The sequence below is a fragment of the Camellia sinensis genome, chromosome 14 (genome assembly GCF_055761805.1).
Source record: "Camellia sinensis isolate YWXY chromosome 14, ASM5576180v1, whole genome shotgun sequence".
NCBI classification, from domain to species: domain Eukaryota; kingdom Viridiplantae; phylum Streptophyta; class Magnoliopsida; order Ericales; family Theaceae; genus Camellia; species Camellia sinensis.
Window position 1 is genome coordinate 13,043,208 of NC_138974.1, and position 26,390 is coordinate 13,069,597.

Sequence of the window (26,390 nt, forward strand, 5' to 3'; positions counted from 1 at the left end):
AAAGCGCCGCTCGAGCGGAGAGACCAAAAACTGGGCAAAGATTTTACGTTTTAAAACACAACCAACTTATTCCCAACTTGCCCAACACAACCCAAAGCTCGAACACAAAGAGAAAGGGATAAAAAGAGGATAAGACAATAGCACCCTTACGAAACCGAATCCGGATTACAGTTAAGCACGAAAGGGAAAACCGGGATTGCTATATTCGAGCTGTTCGGTATTGGTTTGCTGACTGTTAGAATTATGTTCGGTAATACAGTACTGAACATAATCCTTTCGTTCAATACATAGGTTCCGAACATTAATGCAGATAGTCAGTTATGTAATTTTCTTTGTTAAACTAACTTAGAATGGAAAAGAGTGAATTGGAATGGATTTAAGTTATGTATTTTAAATGGGTTTAATTCATGTTATTTTAAGTTGTGAATTGGAAGGGATTCAAGTTACACAGTGATAAACAAATTTTGTTCGGACATACAGTGCTAACATGATCATTATTGTTTGACAAAACAGTTCTGAACAAAATACATTTTTTCGGCTATACAGTGGTGAACAAATTCAAAATCATCACTCGAATTTGCTGATCTCCTATCGAGATTCTTGAATTCAAGGCATTTAGATGAAAGCTTTAATCTGGTTCTTCTGGCTTGTCTCCAAAAACCCAGATGTAAAAACTGAGATTCTCAAAGAAATCAATGAGAAATCTGAAACTTCGATTTACAAAGAAGTGAAAGACATGGTTTACACACACGCTTTGCTGAGCGAAACCATGAGACTCTACCCACCCATCCCCATTGACGGAAAGCAAGCTTTAAAGAACGATGTGTTGCCAGATAAGACAGTAGTGAAGAAGGGTATGAGAGTGAATTACCATCCTTACGCAATGGGGAGGTCGGAGGAACTGTACTGGACCAAAACTCCAAACTCTGAAGATTGAATGAGTTAGGGAAGGAGAAGAATGAAAAATTAAGTGGGTGTGCATTTCATTATGAAAATATTATGAATTTGGATAGATTTTATAATAAGTGAAGTGTCAAAAAAATATTATTAAAATTTAAAATTTAGAATTGGGATTAAAAAAATGAGTGGTCCAAAAAAATTTTAGTAAGTGTTAACAGCAACACTCATAAAAGAAATGATTGATAGATAGATTAAAGGGAATAGTTTGGCGTTTTAGGCAGTGAGTCTATAAATGAGACACATTTTGGTGGTTCCTTCACTTACGCCTTCTTCTTCTTCTTCTTCTCTCACTCTTATCTCCTCCTTTCGCTTTTCTCTCTCTTCTTTCTCTCTCTTCTCAACTCCCATTTCGAACCACCGTTCCATCTTCCTTCGCATAAGGTAATAAATACATACAGATCTGGTAATTGTTTCAATTCATCTGCTTCTTTATTTATTTTTGAATCTGAATTTAGTTTGAAAGTCGTTGCAGATCTGGTTTCAAGCATATATCTAATCATTTGTTTCAGCTTGATGCTTCTTTTTCATGCTTGATGGTTTAGATTTACAGTTAGTTTTCATGAGTGAGTGAGAAAAGAAATGATTGTCATGCTTGATCTTAAGAAATCAAAGTATGTGATATTGGAATATGAGGGAGATTTTGTTTTGATTTTTAATTTTTAATTTTTATAGTTAATTTTGATATTATCAAATCACACCACTACTTTTGATGAGAAATGAAGATATGATATAATAAGAGAGTTTTCATTTTCTCCATTTCTAATTCTTTTTTAGAGAGATCTCTTTCTCATCATTTTTCATTTCATCGAATCGCTCAATTCAAACGAGCTTTTAAATTTTTTTTTTTTTTGGAGCATTTATGGTGTTGTGTTGAACATAGATTGACTTTAGATCTTGGACCTTTTGTTTTTTCATGCTTTAGCCTCCATTTGGCAAGGGCCTATTTTAGCAAAAAAAAATCAAAAAAGGTTTCAACTCAAACAAAAAAGTATTCCTTGCGTTTATTTACTCTACTAAACCAAAGATTCCTTTCCATTCACATTTCTTTTTTCTCTTTTTTTTTCTGTAAAAAGCAAAAAGTCGTTTCCGAATATATTTGTATTTTTTCACCTCATATTTTAGTAAAAAGCACTGAAAAAGCCACTTTCCAAACAGACCGTTATTCCAATTTTGTCACCTCTTGGGACTCTTTTATCTCTGAAATCATAAGTGTAAAACATAAATTTTGCATTTAATTGAGTCGATTCTTGTTGCTTGCTTACCGATTTGATCGAGTATAACTAATTCTGTGTTAATCATAAATCCAATGCAAATTGAGTGAGTCAGCTAATGACTGTTATGGACTTTTTTAATTATCATCTATTTCCTTGCTGCTCAGTGCAATCAGAGTGTGGGTTTGATACCATTTAGTGAAACACTAAGACCCAAATTTTATGTGCTGCCATGTCTAGCACCCGTTGGTCCTTATTATTGCTTGGAAGAATTCAAAGGATGTTCTCAATGCAGATATGGTCTGCATTGTTTAAATCACACGAAGTATAGTTCACAAATATTTAAAACACACATACAAGTATTATGTATTCTTATGTGTCCGTATAATTATCTCTCTTCCTTTGTGATTTGCTCGGGTTCACTTGTTTGAAGTCATGTATTTATAAGTAATTGATTGTTGCATTTTGCAAAACAGAACAATGGCATCGCACATTGTTGGATATCCTCGTATGGGGCCCAAGAGAGAGCTAAAGTTTGCTTTGGAATCTTTCTGGGATGGGAAGAGTACTGCCGAGGATTTGCAGAAAGTGTCAGCTGATCTCAGATCATCGATCTGGAAGCAGATGGCTGAGGCTGGGATCAAGTATATCCCAAGCAATACTTTCTCGTGCTATGATCAAGTGTTAGACACCACATCAATGCTCGGTGCTGTTCCCCCTAGATACAGTTGGAATGGAGGTGAGATTGGGTTCGATGTCTACTTTTCCATGGCTAGGGGAAATGCTTCTGTTCCCGCCATGGAAATGACCAAGTGGTTTGACACTAACTAGTAAGTGATGAATATGCTTATCACAGTTTGTCCATTTTAAAGAATTTAGCAATTATGTTGTTTTTGTACTTTGAATAACATATATGGTAATCAATGCAGCCATTTCATTGTCCCGGAATTGGGACCAGATGTTAAGTTCTCTTATGCATCTCACAAGGCAGTGAATGAATTCAAGGAAGCCAAAGCTGTAAGTTTGCCAGATCTCCTTGTCTTGTTGCTAATATTTTAGTATTTTTACACATCAAAGATTATTATGGCGGCATCATTAGGATGCTTTACAGAAGCTGCTTCACTTCATGTTGTCATCTCTGCCACTCCAAAACTATGTTTGACTCGTGTATGAATATCATGTGTCTGACCTCCCTAAACCATAAATCTTAGGATTGTTCTTGGGAATTTGAAATGAAATAGGATTAGGGGAAAATGAGATTTTGTCTCCTATCCATGTGCTAGGCTAGAAAATTATGTGTACGTTCAAATATGAGCTTCTTCATTTTTTATGGCTAAGGGTTTTGGGGGCAGACATGTCACTTTTTATGGTCACAATATCTTGAATAGGTTTCCTAGTCCGTGTGTGCTAAACGCATTGATGGATTTATTTTTTAATTAATCAAGTTTACTGGAATTGTTTGGTTTATTTATGCTCTTATATGTTTCACAATGCAGCTTGGAATTCAAACCATCCCAGTTCTTGTAGGCCCTGTGTCCTACTTGTTGCTATCAAAACCAGCTAAGGGTGTTGAGAAGTCATTTTCTCTTCTCTCTCTGATCGACAAAATCCTTCCCATCTACAAGTAAGGACTTGGGCCATTCTCCACTCATGGCATATTTCTTTGAGATTGTATATTACTTTTGTCTCTTCCTCTAAAATGTCTTTTGTGATCTATTTGCCACCAGGGAGGTTGTGACCGAACTTAAGGCAGCTGGAGCCACCTGGATTCAGTTTGATGAGCCTACCCTTGTCATGGATCTTGAGCCTCACAAATTGCAGGCATTTTCTCATGCCTACTCAGAGCTGGAGTCAACACTCTCTGGTTTGAATGTTATCATCGAGACATACTTTGCAGATGTTCCCGCTGAGGCTTTCAAAACATTGACTTCGTTGAAGGGTGTTACTGGCTTTGGATTTGATTTGGTTCGTGGAACAAAGACCCTTGATTTAATCAAGGGCGGATTCCCTTCAGGCAAATACCTCTTTGCTGGAGTAGTTGATGGAAGGAACATTTGGGCCAATGATCTTGCTGCTTCCCTCAGTATCCTGCTGGCTCTTGAGGGCATTGTGGGAAAAGGTATTTTTATTTGTGAATGCTTTTTTATGTTTCTTTTTAATCATAATAATAGTTGATGTTACTACTAATCAAGTTTCTTTTACCAAAGAATTCAGATTACCAAAATTTTGATTTCTATTAGCATTTAAGAGAAGGTATCTTTTGACGAAGGCTGACTGTGCTTTTTTTTTTTTTTTTTCCTCCTCCTCATAATCTTCAACAGACAAGCTTGTGGTCTCAACCTCCTGTTCTCTTCTTCACACTGCGGTTGATTTAGTGAATGAGACTAAGTTGGACAAAGAGATAAAATCCTGGCTTGCATTTGCTGCACAGAAAGTAGTTGAAGTCAATGCATTGGCAAAGGCATTGTCTGGTCACAAAGATGAGGTACTTCATTTTACTTCTTTCTATTGTTGTTTTCCTTTATTTAATTTTTCTTGCTTGAAATAGAGGAGTTGGGCTGCACACAATTATAAAGTCAAGTGTTATGCTATTTTTGTGAGGCTGACAAAATTAATAAACAATTTCAACAATGTTCTAAACGTTTGAAACTTAACAATTTTGATACTGGATTAAATCAGATAAAAGATTAACCATCCTTGTATTTATCATTTATTTGGACAAGTGTTCAATATGAGCCTTTGGCCTGAGGCATGAGTTTGACTTCAATTTTAGATAGTGTGACATTGTGTAGATAACAAATTCTTCAAATTTATGAAACGTAGACATCTTGCCTTTGTTGAGGTTTTCACTTATGGGCTTGCATGGGGAGTATAATACGATCGCCTAGCTTGATTTTTCAAATTTTCTTAGGGTTTTATCTATTTCACATGTTTAACTACAAAAAATGAAAAGGGATTTGAAAATTTTGAAGATAAATCAAATATCAAATCATCAAGGGAAATGGAAAGAGAGGGACTCGAAAAGAATAATTTTAGCTTCTCAGCTGTTTTCTCTCTCTTCCAGGCGTTCTTCTCTGCCAATGCGGCAGCGCTTGCTTCAAGAAAATCCTCTCCAAGGGTCACAAACGAGGCTGTTCAAAAGGCTGTAAGTATTTTATACAGGTTTATTTCCATCCTCCATATATTCAGGCAGTGGATGTTCTAACCTTAGACTACTATTTTCTTGCTTAGGCTGCTGCTTTGAGGGGATCTGACCACCGCCGAGCCACAAATGTGAGTGCCAGGTTGGATGCCCAGCAGAAGAAGCTAAACCTTCCTATTCTTCCAACTACAACTATTGGATCTTTCCCTCAAACTATGGAGCTTAGAAAAGTTCGCCGTGAATACAAGGCTAAAAAGTGTTTTTTCTTTCCCTCTATGATTACATTGTTTTCTGTATAATTCGTTATTTCTTTTCAACTTTTATACCATAGGTAGTAACTTCTTTATTACATTTATAGGGTCTCTGAGGAGGAGTATGTCAAGGCTATGAAGGAGGAAATCAACAAAGTTGTCAAGCTCCAGGAAGAACTCGACATTGATGTTCTGGTACATGGAGAGCCAGAGGTGGGCATTATATTAAATAAATTGGCTATAGATTTCAACTAGGCCATATTTTCTTATGAAAATGGAGCTGCATAGTTATCATTATTTGCCACATCTTTGACCAATGCAGAGGAATGACATGGTTGAGTACTTCGGAGAGCAATTGTCCGGTTTTGCCTTTACTGCTAATGGGTGGGTTCAATCTTATGGGTCTCGCTGTGTCAAGCCACCAATCATTTATGGTGATGTGAGCCGGCCCAAAGCAATGACTGTCTTCTGGTCCTCGTTGGCTCAGAGCATGACTAGTCGCCCAATGAAGGGAATGCTTACCGGCCCTGTTACGATTCTGAACTGGTCTTTTGTTAGAAACGACCAACCCAGGTTTGGAAACAACCCAACTGTGAATCTAGCTTGCTTAGTCCATTTTGCTGCCTATTGTAATGCTTTTTAACATTCAACATTTTGCATCTTCTTAGATTCGAGACCTGCTATCAGATTGCTTTGGCCATCAAGGATGAGGTTGAAGATCTAGAGAAAGCTGGAATTAATGTTATTCAAATTGACGAGGCTGCTTTAAGAGAAGGTTTGCCTCTTAGGAAGTCTGAGCATGCTTTCTACTTGGACTGGGCTGTTCACTCCTTCAGAATCACCAACTGTGGTGTCAAAGACACTTGCCAGGTTGATCTTTGCTCTTCTAGTCATAACTTGTTACTCGAAGTATTCAGAGTTGGTAATTGGCACGTATTTGGAAAATTTGTCTGTGCGGCTTTAATTGATGGGTCATTTCACAAAAGGCACCACCATCTAGGGTCTATTTTGTGCAACTTTTCGCAAACTGAAAGCGGATAATCACAAAGTAAAAGTAGTCATTCCCCTTTCTTTCTAATAATCAACTTTTTAAACTTATTTAAGGCAATTCTGTTTCAAAAGTTGTTAAGCAGAAACTCCAGCAAATGCTCATGACACAATTTTTTTAAAAAATAATAATAATAATAAAAAAAACAATAAACAGCCTAATAAGCTGCACCAAACGGCCCCTAGTGGATAGTTCAGGTCCTTTCAACCGTGGGAAAATAAAAAGCAAATTTGTAATGTAAATAAATGAGACATTTTCTGTGCGATAATTGTAGACATGCTCTGACTCTGAACATCTTTGTGTTGATGTTATTGGACAGATCCACACCCACATGTGCTACTCAAACTTCAATGACATCATCCACTCAATTATCGACATGGATGCTGATGTGATCACAATCGAGAACTCAAGATCAGACGAGAAGCTTCTTTCTGTCTTCCGCGAGGGAGTGAAGTACGGTGCTGGCATTGGCCCCGGTGTGTATGACATCCACTCCCCAAGAATCCCCTCTACAGAAGAGATTGCTGACCGGATCAACAAAATGCTTGCTGTCCTCGAGTGCAACATCCTCTGGGTCAACCCTGACTGTGGCCTCAAGACGAGAAAGTACCCGGAAGTCAAGCCTGCTCTCAGTAACATGGTTGCTGCCGCCAAACTTCTCCGCACCCAGTTTGCTAGTGCCAAGTGAGTTCAGAAAGGACGACCGTAACTGTGATTTGCTTATATATATCTGAGAAGGGAATTCCCATTTATGGCTCTACTAATAACTCATCGATGCTCTGTTCTCTTGAGAATACGAGCATTTTTATCGTTGCGGAGAAGATGATTATAGGGGGTACTAAGCTTTGCTAAATGAGCTCAAATCACTGGTTTTATGGCCTTTGATATCTTGTTTCGTTTTTTGTTTTTTTGTTTAATTGGTATTTGCTTTTGTAATCCTGCTTATGTCAAGCCATATCCATGTTCCTTGAAAGGGGCTATCTATGTGAAATAAACTGGAAAATGAGGAATAAAGGGCAATTACCAAGCTTTTGTTTTGCGATGAAGATGGATAATTTGTCTTACCCACTATAGTTCTTATCTATGGTTTCGTTCCCTATTATCACTACTAGGATTTTGTACTAGAAAATGTGTATTTATTAAGGTCCTCTTGCTTTGTGCCGTTCAAATTCTGCAATAAAACTAATTTTTGGAACAAATTAATAACCCTAACCAAAATAATGGGTGCTTGTATATGTATATTTTACATATTATATGCATTGTAAACCTTGGGACTTTTTGATGTTCTTGTAGATGTGGGTATGTTTAGAGCCTACAGCATCTCTAATACACTTGAGAGCAATTGATGAGTTTGTCAATTGATAAATTAGAATTGCCATACATATCATTTAACATTTCTATTAGCTTAACATATAAAATGGTTAATATTTTTATCATTTGTATCTCATATAATACATACTACATTTTGGCTTAACACCTAAAATGGTTCGAATTTGTATCATTTGTTTGTCATATAATACGCACCCTGCATTGGAGATGATGTTACATGCCAAGCCATTCCAGCCGAAAGATGGATTTCTAGTTAGTGCTTTTATTCACTGCATGAGAAATCAAGTGTATACAAAGCAATGCCTATATGATTGATGATTATATATTTATATAGTGTCTGCAAAGTACATTACAAGATTTTAGTTCTCGTGTTTCTTCCCAGACTGAATCCAATCTTTAACATAAAGCACAATTATAACAGCCAACAGAACCACCACACCCCAGTTCATCGAAACCCCCAACTTCTTCGCCACCCCCGCCATGAAACCACCACCAGAATCTCCATTTACACGTTCATCACTTCTTCTCTTTCCATCTCCGGCCACCACATCAGTGCCTTTCTCCTCCGCCACTGCCTTCTTCCTCACTGAAATCTCATTTTTCGCATCCATTGATTCAAAGCTCTTCTCCTTCCCTTCCATCTGCTTTGACTCATCGCTGCCTCGAATATCGCTCTTCTGAGGCTGTGACGGCGGTGACTCCACCGACTTCTTCGGAGTTTTCACGTCGCTCTTTTGAGGTTGTAGCGGAGGCGGAGGAGTGGGAGTGGGAGTGGGAGTGGTTTGAGATTGGTGTTCAGAGGAGGAAGTAATGAGCTTGGGTTGGCGAATGTAGAGAATGCCATTGTTGAAGGCTGCAGTGATTCGATTGGTGTCAGTGTTTGTTGCAATTGGATACTCCTTCTTCACATGAATCCCTTTCTTGTCCCGCACGCGTTCTCCCGTCACCAAAAATGTTCGAGTTTTGGTAAGATGAAGCTTTAGTTGCCGCTTTTCAAAACCTGTTTGAATTACTACATATTAATATACCTCATATTTTTGTGTAGCAATTCGCATATGCGATACGTATACAATTCAAAAAAATATCTTAATATAAATAATGATAACAAGAAATATACCCATATTATGTGTTGCTCAACAAATTCATAATTTCGGTTTTAAGTTCTATCCTTACTTCACACATACACACACATATCTAGCTTAGTGTAAATCATTCATTTTTAGAGAATTACATATAAATATGGGAAGATAAAAACATATTTATAAAAAAGTGATAAACATTATAAATATTAATAATCAAAATTATAAATATTTTTGTAAATATTTTTTTTGTCTCTCCATTGATGTTTAATTTTCTTTTCATTTTAAAACAAAACATGGACAAAGATGAATTTTAAAACATGGACAAACATGGACAAAGATATATTCTTTTAAATCAAAATAGCATTTCCACACTATTATTGTGATGGTTTTTATATGAATTTTATGTATACATAACATTTGTCATTAATTAGATGAGTATATTGAATGATGATGTCTAAATTTCATAAAAATCTGGCTTCTCTCTAATCCTCTATCGAACTAGAGAAATACTGTTGGGCTTAGTAGGCCTATTTTTGGGACTCATTTTGATAATTTGAACCATTTACATTTTAGAATTTGTCAAGTATATCATCCTTGCAAAAAATAAAATCAATTGAATAACAAAAACCACGTGTTCGAATCATTTTTGTATAAATCATTTATTTTCTTACTGTTTATTTTTTTCCATACAAAACTATTCCAAACACGTGGTTACATTTATCCAATTAACTTGATTTTTTTCTAGGAATAATATATTCGACAAACCCTAAAATGTGACGATTTAGATTATAAAAACGGGCCCCAAAAATAGGCCCAACAGTAACTCTTCAATCCGATAGAATGGAGAGAAGCTAAATTCATTTCATAAATTTTAGTGAAAATTATCAATAAGTTTTATTTTATTTTGAAAATTATTATTGAGTCTATCAAGTTTTAAATATAGACAACTGAGTACAATTTTTTTATTATAAATTATTCTAAAAAAATTCAATTTTTTTTTATTTCAATTTTACTATTCTCATTACAGTATGATCCAGAAATTTCATAATCAATTTTAATTAAATAAACAAAATCTAGTGGCTTGTTTGATACAACTTCAGAAAACAGAAACCAAAAATACTTTTCTTAACCTTTCGATAATTAATAATTTTTTCAACTTATTTAAACTATTTATGTCTAATAAGCTGAATAAGAAAATTATAAACAACTCAAATAAATTGCGTCAAACATGTTCAATCAATATTAAATTTTTCTTCAAACTCAATAAACGTAAGCCAAAAACACATATTTCTAAATTTTTAGATAATCAATTTTTGTTTTTCAATTTATTTAAATTAAACAGTTTACTCTCTCGTAATAAAAATAAATAAATGAATAATTCACATAAATTGCACCGAACATGTCCAATTGATATAAAACTTTATTCAATCACCACCGAACTTAACCGATTAAACCCCTTAGAAACCACAAAACTAACAACAAAGGGGACAGAAAGGGAAGGGAGGAACGAACCAGGTAGATAGACAAGAAGTGTGTCGCAATCTCCTTCTTGTACCGTCTCTGTTTGTGGCTCTTCGTACTCGAAATCCATCTCTCTTCTAAGCCTTTAATTTCTTTGTTGTTGGTTTGGTAATTTCTAGTTGGCTTATGTATATATTGAGGATTGATGGGTTTGCTTTAGGCTTCTTATCTCTGCTTTTCTTTCAAGTGGGACATTCCTTTATTTTCTTTCCAATCTTTCTCTTTGGTTTTGGGCATTGTGGTTGTTTAAGAGATTCAAACATTCTCTTTCCACCTTTTCAAGGGATAAACTCTATGACTGTTTTTGGGGTAGGCACGTAGAGTAGGTCACTTCATGCATGGGCAAATGGAATGTTCTTTGTTTGTTTCCATTTTGCTTACTTCCCTTTACAACAATGATTCATCCCACTAAAAATATCATCATTAATAACACTAATGCATTAAAAAAATAAAAAAATAAAAAAAAAACACAACTCCAAAATCAAAACATCACATCATTAATGGCGGAACCCACTACCACCTAATTAATGGGAGCACTAATTAGTGCTCCCAAGCATTTTTCCTTCCCTTTATTCTTTTCTTATGTGGAAACCTTTTAAAAAATCACCCACGAGAAAACTAATACAAAACAAACGTGTTTGCGCGCGCGTGCACATATATATTTTTGCCACTCATTAGAATTTATAATAATTTAGATTTAAGAAAAAAGGGAAAGGGATCATCCTAACATTTTATATTAGATTTGTATTCACGACTTTTATTATGATGGCTGAAGAGTATATTATTATGATATAAGGTCATGAGTTAAACACATAAAATCTTGTATTTTTTGAATAAAATTATTTTTTTCATAATATTTTTTTTGTCATAAATTAAAAATAGAAAATATACACAAATACAATGTGCATGCCCCAGGCCCTAACCCCAACTATACAAGCAAAAACAACTAGTCTAAAAATAGCATGCCAAAAAATAGACAGGTGCATGCACATTGCAAGAACAACCAGTTTAACAATAATAACTCTAATAGATTTACCTTTAACAGATTGTGCCACATGCTGAGTAATACCAGGCCATTGAACAACAGGCCAAAAGACATTCAACTTAAATTGAATACAAGTCCAGATTCTAGAAGAGAAAAGGCAATCAAAAAACAGATGATTGTGATTTTCACACGAGTCCTTACAAAATACACATTCAGCAGATTGAGAAATGTCAAACAATCTCAATCTATTCCCAATATTCAATCTACCAAGGATTGCCATCCAAGTTACAAAACTAGCCTTAGGGATATTTAGGCTATTTGGGAAGTGGGATTTTAGCCCAATTTAGGCTAAAATCCACAAAAAGACAAAATAGGATAAAATAGCTAATAAAACAAAATGTCACATCAAACCCATAATCATTTCAGCCCAAGACATTCTATCTCCATACTTTCTCAAATAATTTCAAGTTGAAGTGATAGAAAATTTCCCATCAAAGGATAGAAGCTATCTGACAGAATCTGGGCCATTATTGGGATGGAGAGTAGAAGGAGTGCTCTCAATCAATTCCTTTAATTCCCAAGAAGAAGCATCAGGCCATCTCCAACTAGTATTATCAACAATATCTTTAAACTTAAACTCCATTCCAAGGGCAAAGTCATAAATAACACGATCCCCAAACTTAGCCCACAGAGACCCAAGGGGATGCTAGTTATCAAACCACAAGAAAATCTTATCCCCATCCCCAACACAGTACTTAATCAGAGGGTAAATGATAGGTCTAAGAGAAAGAATTTTCCTTCAAACCCAAGATGGAGCACTAGGCATTTTTACCCTCCAAAAGCTCTTGCCTTTAAGCAAGTAAGATTCGACCCATTGACACCACATGGATTATTCACCCCCATAAAAGAGAAACCAAATATACTTGGTGATGATGTTGTCCGTCCCGGGTGGATGGGTCGGGCTGGTTCAGGCTCTTCAGGTTCCGGTCTAGGGTGATGATTCCGTCAAATGACCTGCATGCAAGTCCAAAGGGGAACTGGGTAGTCCCCCAGTGAACCCTCCGGCGTGAGAATTAGTAGAGGAAGCAGAAAATGTAGAGAAAGAGATGGGGAGATAAAAAGCTTAACCTTCTTCTTGTCTTTCTATCCTTGCTTATATCCTTTGGTAATTATTTCACTGCCCCTTGTGACGTGCCCCCCTTCCGCCGAAAGCCTGTGCCGTAGCTTACCTTGTTCAGGGTGAGGGAGCTCTGTTCCGACGGGGAGGTGTTGTCGTAATAAATGCTGTGATGGGATGCATTAATGGTGATGTGTTGTGGTGATAACTCTGCAGATCTTTGTCTGCTGATGTGGCCCGTGTCCCACATGCCATGTGTCCAAATGCCATTGGCCCCCCATGTCTAGATGGTCTCCAGCTGTCCTGGGCTTTGCCAACCGGGTTATGCTATTGGTCCTAAGCAATGGGTTCGGGGTGGTTTGCTGTGGGCCGTGTGCCTCGTGGGCCTGCCCGTGTCAGTAGTCCCCCATTTCCGAGTGCAGCTTTAGTCCAACGAAGGGAATAGTAATAAGAAAGGGAAGTTCGAACCGAGTGGAGAGGTCGACGGGAAGCCGTGACGATCGCCAGGGGGACCGAGCGGGAGGGGTCGACCGAGAGGCGTGCCGACCGCGAGGGTGGCCGAGCGGGAGGTGTCGACCGAAAGGCGTGCCGACTGCGAAGGTGGCCGAGCGGGAGGGGTCGACCGAGAGGCGTGCCGACCGCGAGGGTGGCTGAGTGGGAGGTGTCGACCGAGAGGCGTACCGACCGCGAAGGTGGCCGAGCGGGAGGGGTCGACCGAGAGGTGTGCCGACCGCGAGGGTGGCTGAGTGGGGTGCCGACCGCGAGGGTAGCCGAGTGGGAGGGGTCGACCGAGAGGTACGTCGACCGCGAGGGTGGTCGAGCGGGAGGAGTCGACCGAGAGGCGCGCCGACCGCGAGGGTGGCTGAGTGGGGTGCCGACCGCGAGGGAAGCCGAGTGGGAGGGGTCGACCGAGAGGTACGTCGACCGCGAGGGTGGTCGAGCGGGAGCAGTCGACCGAGAGGCGTGCTGACCAGGACGGCGCGGGGCTCAAAAAAGAGGGAGAGGGGGTAGAGTGGGGCCCTGTGATGATTTGAAAGGGAAATGACAAGGGAAGGGGAGGGGACAGTGCATCGTGGCCATACACATGGTAATATCGTGGGGGAAGTGAAGTGTTGGAGCAGAAATGAAACGATAGGTCACGAGTGGGGTTTTGAAAAGGCGGCTTAGGAGGTTGATTTGAAAGGTTTTGAAACGGGTGAAAATTAATGTAGATCCATGGAATACGGGTAAACCGTGGGTGTTAGGTATAATGCGTTTCACCTACCGTTTTTCAGAAACTCAAAATATTCAAGTGTTAATTTCTTCACTGCGTACGACGCACCTGTGTAGCATTCTCTCAACTTCCTTGCTCCTGCGCCAGAAGTGATTTGTAAGCAAACCCTAGCAATGGCACAAGAAGAAGTAGTCGATGTGAGGGTGGACCCACTAGGGGATGATGATGCGGAGGAGTTAGCAGCGCGATACAGGACAGAGGCACAGATGGTGGGGGCGGGAGTGGGGGAAACGGTGGGAGAATCGCAGGCATCGGCCCTGATATTGGCCCCAAAGACACTAAACCAGGTGGAGCCAGAGCAGTGGCACACTAAGGCGGACAAATCCACACTCACGGCGGCGGATTTGGAGGTGATTAGGGAACGGTACCAGATTCCGGCGGAGGTAGAGTTATTGCTGCCAATATCAAGGGAAAGGCCGTCTACTGCGAGGCCAGGGGAGTTTTCCCTGTACGAGGAGGCGCTAAAAGGGGGGCTGAGGTTGCCACTGCCTCAAGTGGTGGTTGACGTGCTGAATCGCCTGGAGGTAGCGCCGGGGCAATTGATGCCCAATGCATGGAAGATTCTGCTGGCCTGCGCGAGTGCGTGGCCTAAGGCGAATGGGGGGAAGGCCATGACGATAGACGAGTTCTTTTCGTGTTACAAGGCGTCAGGGCAGCAAGAAACTTGGGTCACCCTACAGGCGGTGATGGGGAGGGGATTGGTGGCGGGGCTGCTGTAGACAGCGCCCGCGTGGGCCTCGTGCTACAGTTCGGACTCGATTTGTGTCACGGTTCTTAATCTGAACCAAAGAGTCCAAATCTGGCAAATCGTTTTGAGAAACAAATTTTTGAAAAAGTAGTGCCAAACATGGACTGCTTTGCCAGATACAGAGTCGCCACCTAAATATTTTAAAACGGGAGAATTTAGGAAACCCTGACTCGGTGCCAAAGGCCACGTGTCCGTCATCACCGGAGTTGTCTCGGCTCGGGAGCTTGGGTACGATCGGGGAAGGTCAGCTATGAGCACCCCCTTTCGCCCGGTCCGAAGACCGGCCTCTACTAACCGTGATATCCGTTTTTGAAAACTTTACGTGTTCTTATTCCGATTATCAGCCTAGAATTACTATGTTATGCATAATTTGGAAATAACCATTGCATATCCGTTCGGTTTGAAAATGCTTTGGAATTTGCTACTCGCAAGTAGGCTAAAATGCGGATTTCAACGAGTTTTTCCAACTCAAACAATCCAGCCTTCACCCACAGGCATTCAAGCAATTATAACACATAAGCATCTAGCCACATGTTAAGCATGCTGTCATGGTAACATTCACACTCATGTGATATGCTGAAGCGGAAATACTTACATAGTACTCCGTGCCAAAACAAAGAACTTGTTAGCAAACATGCATGATCCAAGTCCATGTTAAGTGCCTAATGCATCGCATACAAAGTATTGCTAGAATAGGCTCGGCTATCCTAAACATGTCATGTGAAAATGCACAATTATCACGTATTCAGTTCGGAATTGAAGTACTGATGCAGTTAGCGTGATGTACCGAGCCTAATGCATGTAATACGAATGCATGGATGCACGCATGCATAGCATAAGGTATGCTAAATTAAACGTGCCCTAATCTACCATCATAAGCGGTAAATAAAAGGGAAGAAAGACGTGAGGTTGGAAGACATACACACACTCACGCACACTTATTACAGGTTTGCCCTCGCTCGGAGGGACTGAATAAATATTACAAATTAATTAACTACGCAAGCTAATTAATATTACAAATTAACTAATTTAATTAACAAATTAAATAAATTAATTAAAGCAGGAAAACGCCTCGAGAAGCGTGCCGCCATGCGCAAGCTGCCTCTGTTTTCCTTCCTTTCCTCCTCTGGAGACTGTCAAAGCCTCAGGACTAATCCCTTGGACAGAGAGGATCACCACCGGCTGATTGAGATTTCCACCGGCAGTGTGGTCTGGCCATCGGCACAAAATTGAAGCTGTCGGCAGAGAAAATGGTGCCGGTCGGCACATTACACTGCCGGTCGGCAAAGAAAGTCTGCTGGACCTGCAACTCACAGCAACAGAGGGCAAAACAAGGCATGGCAGCACAATTCAAAGCATGTATGCACCAACCATGTCTCTTATCATTGTAATGACTCAAAGGGACATGTGCCTCGGTTCTCGGACCACCAATCACGCATTTCCATGCATGATGGCCCAAAGAACCGAGTATGCAACTTTGGTCTCAAATGCAATGCAAACCAATCAAACAAAACTCCCAATCCCTATCACCCAAGTCAAGGGACAAGGAATGCATGCAAGATGCAATGCAACCTAGGCATACAAGCTAGGAATGCAACATGGCATGGCAAGGCACTTATGCAAGCATACAAGCATACATATGGCAATGCAAATAAATGGAAAGATGGACTTATACATGAATTAGGCAGCTCTAATAAGGCCTAAAACAGTGGCCATAATGACCAAAACAAGAAGCCAAAACACATGTACACATATACACATGATGGAAGGCCTACACTTGGGCACAAATCAAGCAACAATCAAGCACACTTGAAAGGGATGAACAAGAGCAATTAGCATGCATTATAAGCTCTAAAATCATGCTAATACATGGTGCCAAACCAAGCAACAAATCAAGCCAAGCATGCACCAAATGGCCTAAGTGTTCAAAGCAAATCAATGAGGCATTGAACTACACTTAACAAGACCAAACAAGGCATGCAAAGAAGGACCAAAATCAGAGGTTTAGCATGTTAAAACAAGGCTAAAGGACTCTTTAGATGGCATCTAAATGGCCCAAATACAAAGACGTACACCATGGCCAAAACATGGAGCATTGCAACACATGCTTTCAAAGCATTAAAGAGACATGCGAGGCAATCCAACGAGCATGGGAATGGGACTGAAATGGCATGTAGGATGATTCCAAATCATCAAAACAATGCAAAGATTGCATGCTACACATGCACATATTCAAGGCCAACAAGCCTAAATACAAAGGAGCTATATAATGCATGCAATGATCAACCCAAACGATTATGGACAGAGCTAAAACATGGCAAAATAAGCACATAATCTTCACAAATGCAAGCCTAAAACATGCTCCAACAAAGGCTAACAACCTAGAACATGTTAAGGCACAAATAAGGCATTACATGGCAACTATGCTAAACATGCATGAAGTTCCAAAACCAACTTGAAATCATGTTATATCATGGATATATAAGCATGAAAAACAAACCAAATATGCTCAACACACACTCAAGCATAGGCTTCCTTAAGAGGCCAAAATATGTCCTTTTCAAGGACAACAAGGAGAGGGGGTGGCCCTCTCCTTCTTAGGACTTCAAAGCATCATCTTCACCACTGAAATCCCTCAAGATTTCAGTGGCGAAGAGACCTCAACACCAAAATCCCGGAGCTAGCACAAAATGGCTCAAAATGAGGCCTTTTGAGGCCTAAGGGTGGTCAACAACCCTCAAACAACAAAACACTCTTAATAAACAACAAAGAGGGCTTAAAAACAGAACTTTTTTATGTTATACAATAATCACAAAAACAGCTCTAAGACTAGTAGAAAATCAATGCAAAAATGGGGGAAAAAGGGACTAGTTTCTCACCCTTGTAGTCCTCTTCAACAATGGTGCTCCAATGGCCTCCTTGAGCTTGAATCCAACACCAAAACTTCAAAACACACTCTTTAGAACCTCAGCTCCAAGAGGAAGGTGAAACACTAGGTGTTTGTGTGCAATAGTAAGGCACAAAACACCTAGTGAACAAAATGAGAGGGAAAGAGAGATAGATGTGTGTATCTAATCCTAACCCTAGAAAACCAGAGCTTCTCTCTGTATTTTCCTCCCTCAAAAATGTCTAAAAGCTCTCTTTTTGCCTTAGAGAGAGCCTCCCTCTATATCCCTCTTGTAAAGCTTACAGGACAAGCCTTGCAAGAGGGAGATCCCTCCATACACGTGTATGGAGGGGAGCAAAAGCAATACAGCTGTCTAAAAATATCTGCAAAAGCAGATGAACAGCAATCGGCCGGCAAAAAATGCCATCTTGGCCAAAAAGAGTGCCGGTCGGCAACAAAAAGTGCTGACCGGCAACAAATAGTGCCGGCCGGCAAACTATATTGCCGGTGGCAGCAAAAACCAGCCGGTGGCATCTAGCCACTGCCGGTGATGGGTGGGGATGGTCTACAAGCCCCACCCTGCCTCTCAAAGGCAAGATGCAAGTGTTTGGTGCAAAACCAGACACTAAACGGTCGAGTTCGGGGATCCTGAGGCAAGGCGCGAGAGCCGAGACCTCCGGGAACTCCAAACGAACACAAACATGGAGGATCACCGTGTGTTCAAACGGTGACGTCCAAGTCTTGAGGACGGTCAAAAATGGGGTGTCTACAGTTGCCCCTCTTTGACAGAGCTCGAAAGTCATAACAATGACGGGAGTGAATGTCAAAGCCCAGAGACGACCCATTTTTGACAAGGCCGAAGACTTAGACAAACATGCAAGACAAATAAGATATGCGCCCGAAGGCAGGGGCAAAATGCAAGACAATGCACGGAGCCGAGCATAACTTATGATCATGCAAAGAAAGCTGTAATGAAGCAAACATGCAACAATTTTAAGCTAGCATACCAAACTACACTACAATGCAGAAAGGATGTAAGAGAATTATGGAATTCTCAATACGTCTCACTCGGGAGATACAATACCTGTGCGGCTCGTCTGGTTGCACCAGCTTCAAATGAACCGTACATACAATATCGTGCCTGCAAAGAAAACAAACTTGACAGGTACAATATTGTTAGCAACATGCATGACAATGCAAATGTGGATGCAAAACGAAATGCAATATATACAAAACAATGTATAAACAATGCAAATGAAGATGCAATGTAATTGAAACAATGCAAGCTACATGCAAAGCATTTGAATCGTGATCCAATCACGAACGGTTCGAAACCACACCTATGTCAAATAGATTGATGGAGGTAACAAGTCTGTCTACCATAGAACGGTCAACTGAACTATGAGTATTGTAGACAGACGCAAGAACAAGTATTGGGTGGAATTGACATAAGTGGGGAAACGACCAGCTGGAGAAAGGACTATGATCCTAATGCCGGATGCAAAAATTGCACTACAATGTAACGGATGGATATGGCACGCAGGCCAAACCAAATCTTGCCTAGGAAAGGCATGTACACATACAAGCCATGTGTAACACAGAAAAGGTGCCGCAACCCTCAACCAACATATCAGCGTGGAATCGGCACGATACACAGTAGAACTGTGTTTTAACATGAAAAGTAAGGACACATACCAGACCAAGCTCAACCTGGAAAGGCGCAAGCCATAGATGGAAGGCGATGCAATGAATGCATGCAATCTACAATGCAATATCTACAAATACGCAATGGAGTGGATATGGATACAATGAATATGGCATACAAGCCAAACCAAATTTTGCCTAGGAAAGGTATGTACACATACGGGTCATGTGTAACACAGAAAAGGTGCCGCAACCCTCAACCAACATATCAGTGTGGAATCGGCGCGATACACATGCAGAACTGTGTTTTAACATGAAAAGTAAGGGCACATACCGGACCAAGCTCAACCTGGAAAGGTGCAAGCCAAAGGCGGAAGGTGATGCAATGAATGCATGCAAACTACAATGCAATATCTACAAATATGCAATGGAGTGGATATTTACAAATATCCATGACAATGCAGTGCAATGCGACCTACTGGGGAAAATGCAATGGATGCATGCAAGCTACAATGGAAATGCATGACAATGCACTATGATGCAATGACTATGATTGCAACTTTCCCTATCTTACCAACAGGGTGATATACTAGGTTGGTTCGGTATCCAGAACTGAGGCGCAAACAAGCTGCCTTAACCTATGGGGCTTCCATACAGATTTCAAGCCGAGGGTAAACCCCTGGGTATTTAAACCAGACTTTAGTCTCGGAACTCCCGAACCTTTGCGTTCTGGGCATAAGCCGTTCGAACTCTAGTTTCCACCGTCCCAGTTGGTCTTCTAGGAACTCATCGCAAACATAGGCAGGTGGCTTTACCAGACCACCGAAAGTCGTTCGGGCACGACAAACACCAAAGGAATTGCACCTTTAGAGGATTTAAGGTCTCCTAGACCGGGATGCAAAATGGTATGCATGACAATGCATGTTTTGTTTGTTTTTTTGTGTTTGAGATGCAAATGTTGTATGAAATACATGTTGCATGAAATGCGCGACAACACGCGGCTTTCGAGACGCACGACAATGCGAACACTAAAGGTCTTACACCTTCCAAGGATTTAAGGTCTCCTAGACCGTGCGTGTTTAAGGTCTCGCCAGACCATGCGTGTTTAAGGTCTCGCCAGACCAGCGTATTGCACGACGGTATGATGCGCAAAATAGCGCAATGTGTTAGGCAACGCGAGTGCACAGGACAGTGCGATGGAATGCATGCAAAATGCAATGAGATGCGCAAAACAGCGCGAAATTGAAATGCACAAAACAGTGCGATGCGCAGAACAGCGCGAACAATTTTGAAATGCACAAAACAGTGCGATGCGCAGAACAGCGCGAGGTTTGAAATGCACAAAACAGTGCGACGCGCAACACAGCGCGAACAATTTTGAAATGCACAAAACAGTGCAACGGTTTGAAATGCACAAAACAGTGCGATGCTAAGTGCGACATGCATGCCACACGGAGTGTAAGTGGGCTTGAATGCGCAACAACGCACGTATTCCAGAATGCATGACAATGCATGGAATGGAAATGCAATGATGATGCATGAGAAATGTGCACGATAATGCAAAGGGGTGCGTGTTGCAACGCATGTAACACGTGCATAACAATGCAAATGTGTGGCGCATGACAGCGCAATGTAATGCACCGAAGTAGTGTGATGAACTCGTGCAACACACTTGGGGCAACTTTTGAATTCAAAAAGGATACAAAAAGGATACACCTTGCACGAATTCGAGTGCCACGCACTGGAGACACGGCCCGAAGTCAAAACGGAGGCCGGTTGAATGTCGGAGATGCACTTTCTTGCACTTTCTTCAGCTATGAAGACCCAAAACAACTCAAATGGCCTAAACAAAGCTGTGGGAACCCCACCGGCCGAAAGATGAGGCCACCGGCTGGCCATCGGCACAAAAACAATTCCATCGGCACAAAAAATTGCCGGCCGGCACAAAACATTGCCGACCGGCAAACAGTTGCTGGTGCGGGGCAGTTTTGTCTTTTCACCTTGGGTGTTATAAAATAGGGCTTCATGCCCTATTTTCTCATTCTTCTCACGCCGAAAACCCTTGCTCTCTCTCTCTAGAGTGCTTCTCTCTCATTTTTCGCCCGTTTCTTCGCGTTCTACGCTCGTTTCATCGTCGGATTCGCGATCCTCTTCGCGTTTCGGACATTTTCCACCGATCACATTCTTGTTTCGGTGCCTCGTTCGGCGTTCTCGCCTTTTCGGGGTTTGTTCCCCTCACTTTCCTCTTCATTTCCGTGCCTCTTCACATTCCGGCCTTCCCGGCCATTTCCGACCCTCTCGGGAGTTGACTTTTCAGTTGACTCTTCGCATTCCGGCTCGGTTTTCCCTTTTCCGGCCATTTTCACACCACTCTCTTCATGGCGGACGACATTCCACGTGGCGGGACTCCCCCGGACCATGAGATGGATCCCGGGGTCGAGCTCCTACCACTGAGCGAGCGCCCGTTCGATCCGGTGACCTACCGGCCGGCGATCCACGTTCTGCCCCCGGACGGCCTGCGTCAGTTCCGGAGCTTTGAGAGGTACGCGGTGCCTGAGCTACTACTACGCGAGCCTACCTCCCACCTTTCATTCGGCACTTCCGAGGTAACTCTTCATCTTCTGCTTTACTTTCTGCAATGTAGGATACAAAACTGCCATAGTTAGCTGTATTCTCTAATTGCTGAAATCTGATATGCCGTAGACCGTAGTTGACTGTAAACATACATACAACTGATATCTGCTTGAGACTGACACATGCACACACACTGCACTAGCCCTGAATCACTCAAGCACACGGCACCCACTGTATTTCACTGCATACACACTGGCACCCAGTATTTGTCTGAATCTGTCAACCTTGCATACATGCCACATCTGTTCTGAAACACCTAAACACGCTGACACAGCACACGTATTTCACTGTAAGCACACCGGCACCCGGTATTTGCCTGAATCTGACAAACTTGCATACATGCCATATCTGTCCTTTCAAAACTGCATGTTGAATATTGTCTTGCAATTGTTGTTTTTTGTTTGCAGGAGGATTCCCATACCATTCGCGGGTATGGGAATACTGGTGCACGAGAGTGGTATGATGAGCTCCCTGATGCGGTCCAGCGCATCGTGGACCGAGCGGGCTTCGGTACCTTCTGCCGAGGGCTCTCCAGGCTCTCCACATGCAGACCTCTCCTTGCCGCTCTGGCGGAGAGGTGGTGGGACACCACGGATTCTTTCCATTTTTCTGCTGCAGGGGACATGACGATGACCCCTTATGACTTCTCGATGCTCACAGGCATCGGGGTAGGGGGGATCCGATCCCTTTCGACACCGATATGGATGAGTGGACCGCCGCTCAGGTCCATTTACTGGGGGAGGCCCCACCACTAGCTCGTCCAGGCTTCGTCCGGTACTCCTGGTTCGAGACACAGTTTCGGGTCCAGCCCGCATTGGGGGAGGAGGTGCAGATGACCCCGGAGGACGAGGAGAGGTATGCTCGTGGCTTCCTCATGTTCCTGTTCGGGACTACTATCTTCGCCGACCGGGCGAACACCGTGCCTCTCTGCCTTCTCAGCGCACTGGTGGACGTCCGAGATATCTTGCACTATGACTGGGGCGGCGCTGCTCTGGCCACCCTGTACGGATATATGAGCTCGGCTTCTCGCGGCAGCAGCCAGCTGCTTGGAGGTTACTGGCGGGCTTGGGAGGTACATTCCTTCTCCGCTTTTCATTTCTGTCCGATATTCTCTGTACTCTGTACACTGCACACACTGCGGTCTGCTTTACACTCACTGTATACTGTACACACGGCACACACATACATTCTGCTTTACACTTACTGTACACTGCTCACACTGTGCACACAATACACGGCTCAACACACGGCTCTGCCATTTCTGCTTTATTCTGTATATCCTGTTTTATCTGATGGTCATACTGACATCTGTTTTACAGTTGTGGGTTTACGCCTACTTTCCTAGGCTTGCACCCGTGCCAGTCGCGGAGCCTCCTCCGGCTGTCCCGTTCTCGAGTCGCTTTGACGGGAGATGCACCCGGCGACCACGGGAGACATTCGGCTTCTTCCGCCGATATTTCGACACCATCACCCCCACAGAGGTATACTTTACTTTCAGTTCGTTTAGCTTCGCTTTCCCACTGCATGTTTCAATAACAGTAGATAACAAACTGTCTGTTACTTTCAGATCACATGGCGGCCATGGGCTTCGCTGCCGTCGGCGATGCGGGGTCGGTTCCCTGGTGCTGAGGAGACCTCGCGTTTCTGGATTTTGCTTGAGGGCCCGGTCTGTCGGGCTTGGTACCTGGGGGAGCGTTTTCTACGCCAGACCCGCGGGTTACCTGAGCAGATAGTCCCGGTTCACCCTCCTGCAGAGATGAGGGAGACCGAGGGGCTGACCCCTGAGCAGCTGGATGATTACTCCATCGGCTGGGAGGAGGCCGGCTTCCGAGGCACCGACGACTATCAAGAGTACGTGCGGACGTACCTGATGCGTCCCTTGAGCGGTCGTCGAGCAGGGGGGGCCAGGCCTGTAGCATCGGCGGCTGGGGCTGGAGCAGGAGTAGGGGCTGGATCTTCGAGGAGGGCCCGGGTCCGTGGCAGGGGCAGAGTGCGGGGAGGACGAGGAGCTGGCTGGCCTGCCCTGCCCGCTGTACTGACTTTCCAGGGGCAGGGTGGGTCGACCTATCAGATCCCCTTCGCCCCTCCACCGGCTGGGCACGAGTTCGTTGACGTCCCCGACTTACCTCCGGTATGTACTACTGCACTTTTGTATAGTTATTTCATTTCAGTTTACTTGATATTCCACAGAATACTAATGCATCTGATACCTTTGCAGGCTTCTTCTGAGTACACCCGTCAGTCGTTGGCGATGAATGCCTCGATGATGGGGATGCTCCAGCGGACATTTGACCTCCTAGCCGTCTACAGCATACCGGTATGTCCTTCTGACACTGGCCTGAAACCATTCATACACTGCTTTACATAATCTGATGCACGGCACAACACCTGATACACTGATCTCACAGTATCTGAACACTGCATACACTGCATTCTGCACTGATAAACTGCTCACGGCATTCATGCACTGTCCTCACACACTGCATTCTGCACTGATAAACTGCTCACGGCATTCATACACTGTACTCGACGTTGCATTCTGCACTGATAAACTGTCTACAGTACACTGATGCATTTCGCTTTTTGTGAACTTTTCAGCCTCCTTTTCAGATTCCCATGGCGGGAGGTGCTCCAGCTAGACCTGCTGTCCCTGCTCGGGGGAGAGATGAGGAGGGCCGGATATTTCCCCGTACCAGGGGAGGGCGTACTCACGTCGGGAGTAGCTCGCGAGCTCCAGTCCCGGACGACGACGACGACGACGACGACGAGGAGTCAGAGGCGAAGGTAGGGTCATCGGAGGAGGAGACCGGAGACGGTTCTAGCTCGGGCTCTGACGACGACGCTGACGATGCTCCTGGACCTTCGTCCAGGAAGAGGACCAGGACGGACTGACAGCCCTTGGAGTCGCTGGACATAGATGCAGATTTTTGCTATCTTTTCTTTCTTTCTTTGTACTTTTCTTTTTATTGGTAGATAGATTACCTTGTACTGCCGCAGGCAGATTTTTGTTTCCAAAACTTGTACGTTTGAAAAGCTAAGTAAATGAAACAGACTTTTTATCTGAAAAAGTGTTTACATTTACACATTTCATGCATTGCATCGCATCTCATCATGTTACACCTCAATGTAAATGGAATTGATTGGTTGTCTGAAAATTGAACACTTGCACTGTAATAATCAGATAACTAGACAGCCAACAGCCAAAATAACCCAAGCAACCCACTGCCTGATTCTGGACACACGGCCCTTACTCTGTTGGGGATTAATCTGCATACAGCCCATAACACAGCATTCGATTCATTCTGCACAAGGCAAATTCTCAAACAAACGGCCCAATCTGACAAGATAGAGCTCAAAGATGGAACTGGTTGGAGCCGAGACACGTTCAAATGTAGAGAATGGCACAGCATTCTGAGCATAGATGATTTTTGAAATTGAATAAGGGTTTTTCAAACCGGGATGTCGAGCCTACAACTGAACACAGCGGGGAGGACTCAAACAAAGAGGTACACGACCTAAACACAACGAGACATGCTCGGGAGAGACTCAAAACAAAAGACGAGACCGTCAAATGAAAGAGACACGACACACAGACGCGTAAACGAAGATGGGAGACCTCGGACCACAAGGAGCCAGTTCAATCTGGGTATTGTTTCCCACCCTTTCTGATTTGTGATCCTCACATCACTCGACTGTCAAGCTCGGATTTTCTCTCAAGACCCTTTTCCTCACTTTTCTCTCAACTTACACCTCTCTATTCTTCAATCTCTCATTTTTCATCCCTCCCCGGGGTGATTGATGGATAAATAGCAAGGTGTGGGTTCAAGCCCAATGCCGTTAGCTCACAGCTATTTCTTCCGACGGGTAGAGCGCTCTTCTGGCAAGTACGTCGGTGACGGGGAAAGACAGAACGCCTGGCTCAACTGTGCCCCTAGTTCATCATTTTAACCATTCTTTCATTCTTGCTTTCTACTAAAACGGTTTTGATCAAAACGAGAGTCGGATTAACGTACTTGTTCGATTTTTGATTTGAAAACCGTGCAAGTCAGGCAGCAAGCACTGAAAATTTTCCTTTTTGGGTCCAAGACAATGGTCCAGTTTTGGAAAATAGAATAGTTTTCGAGAAAATAGTCAACTTCAGTAAAAATTTTCAAAAACTATTTTTCAAACAGCTGATGCTTAACAAGCATGGAGCTTACCCTTCGAGACGCGCAACCTCGGATCGGAGGCAATGAAAAATTTCCCCTGGTTTGAAGGGGGGTGTGAGGCAACGGAAAGTTGCCCCTAGTCTGAATGGCGTCTCACGACGGCTTGTGGCAACGGAAAGTTGCCCCTTGTTTGGGATGGTGCCGCAGCAATCCGCGGACAGTCTTCATTGGCGGTGGTCGAGCTCTTGGACACAGCGATGACGAAGACGGTCACAACACATATATGGACACAATCACCTTGGGAGCGTTGGCGACTAGACTTTGAGATGAAATCGAAACCATTGCATGGACTGAGATGCTTATGAAAGCGTTGGGGGCTGGACTTCATGATGAAGTTGCCTACGTATCCC

The 26,390-nt window shown here is 42.7% G+C and overlaps 2 protein-coding genes across 3 annotated transcripts; one reads left to right on the forward strand and one right to left on the reverse strand.

Moving 5' to 3' along the window:
* The first annotated feature begins 1,087 nt into the window (after positions 1–1,087).
* LOC114314611 (5-methyltetrahydropteroyltriglutamate--homocysteine methyltransferase 1) lies at positions 1,088–7,658 on the forward strand. 2 transcript variants are annotated; one of them, XM_028261085.2, is made up of 12 exons: positions 1,088–1,341; positions 2,648–3,001; positions 3,101–3,188; positions 3,668–3,795; positions 3,899–4,290; positions 4,493–4,656; positions 5,236–5,316; positions 5,403–5,569; positions 5,672–5,777; positions 5,887–6,137; positions 6,233–6,434; positions 6,932–7,658. In XM_028261085.2, the coding sequence occupies exons 1-12, from the start codon at positions 1,193–1,195 to the stop codon at positions 7,298–7,300; spliced, it is 2,451 nt and encodes an 816-aa protein (XP_028116886.2). In that variant the 5' UTR covers positions 1,088–1,192; the 3' UTR covers positions 7,301–7,658. The 2 variants fall into 2 exon arrangements, with proteins under 2 accessions (XP_028116886.2, XP_082762672.1); XM_082906546.1 differs by having other exon boundaries at positions 1,195–1,363.
* Positions 7,659–8,183: 525 nt separating this feature from the next.
* Positions 8,184–10,827, reverse strand: LOC145807756 (uncharacterized). The gene is made up of 2 exons (XM_082906547.1): positions 10,536–10,827; positions 8,184–8,941 (listed from the first exon to the last, which is right to left on the reverse strand). Exons 1-2 carry the CDS (start codon positions 10,612–10,614, stop codon positions 8,301–8,303), a joined length of 720 nt encoding a protein of 239 aa, XP_082762673.1. The 5' UTR covers positions 10,615–10,827; the 3' UTR covers positions 8,184–8,300.
* Between the last annotated feature and the right edge of the window lie 15,563 nt (positions 10,828–26,390).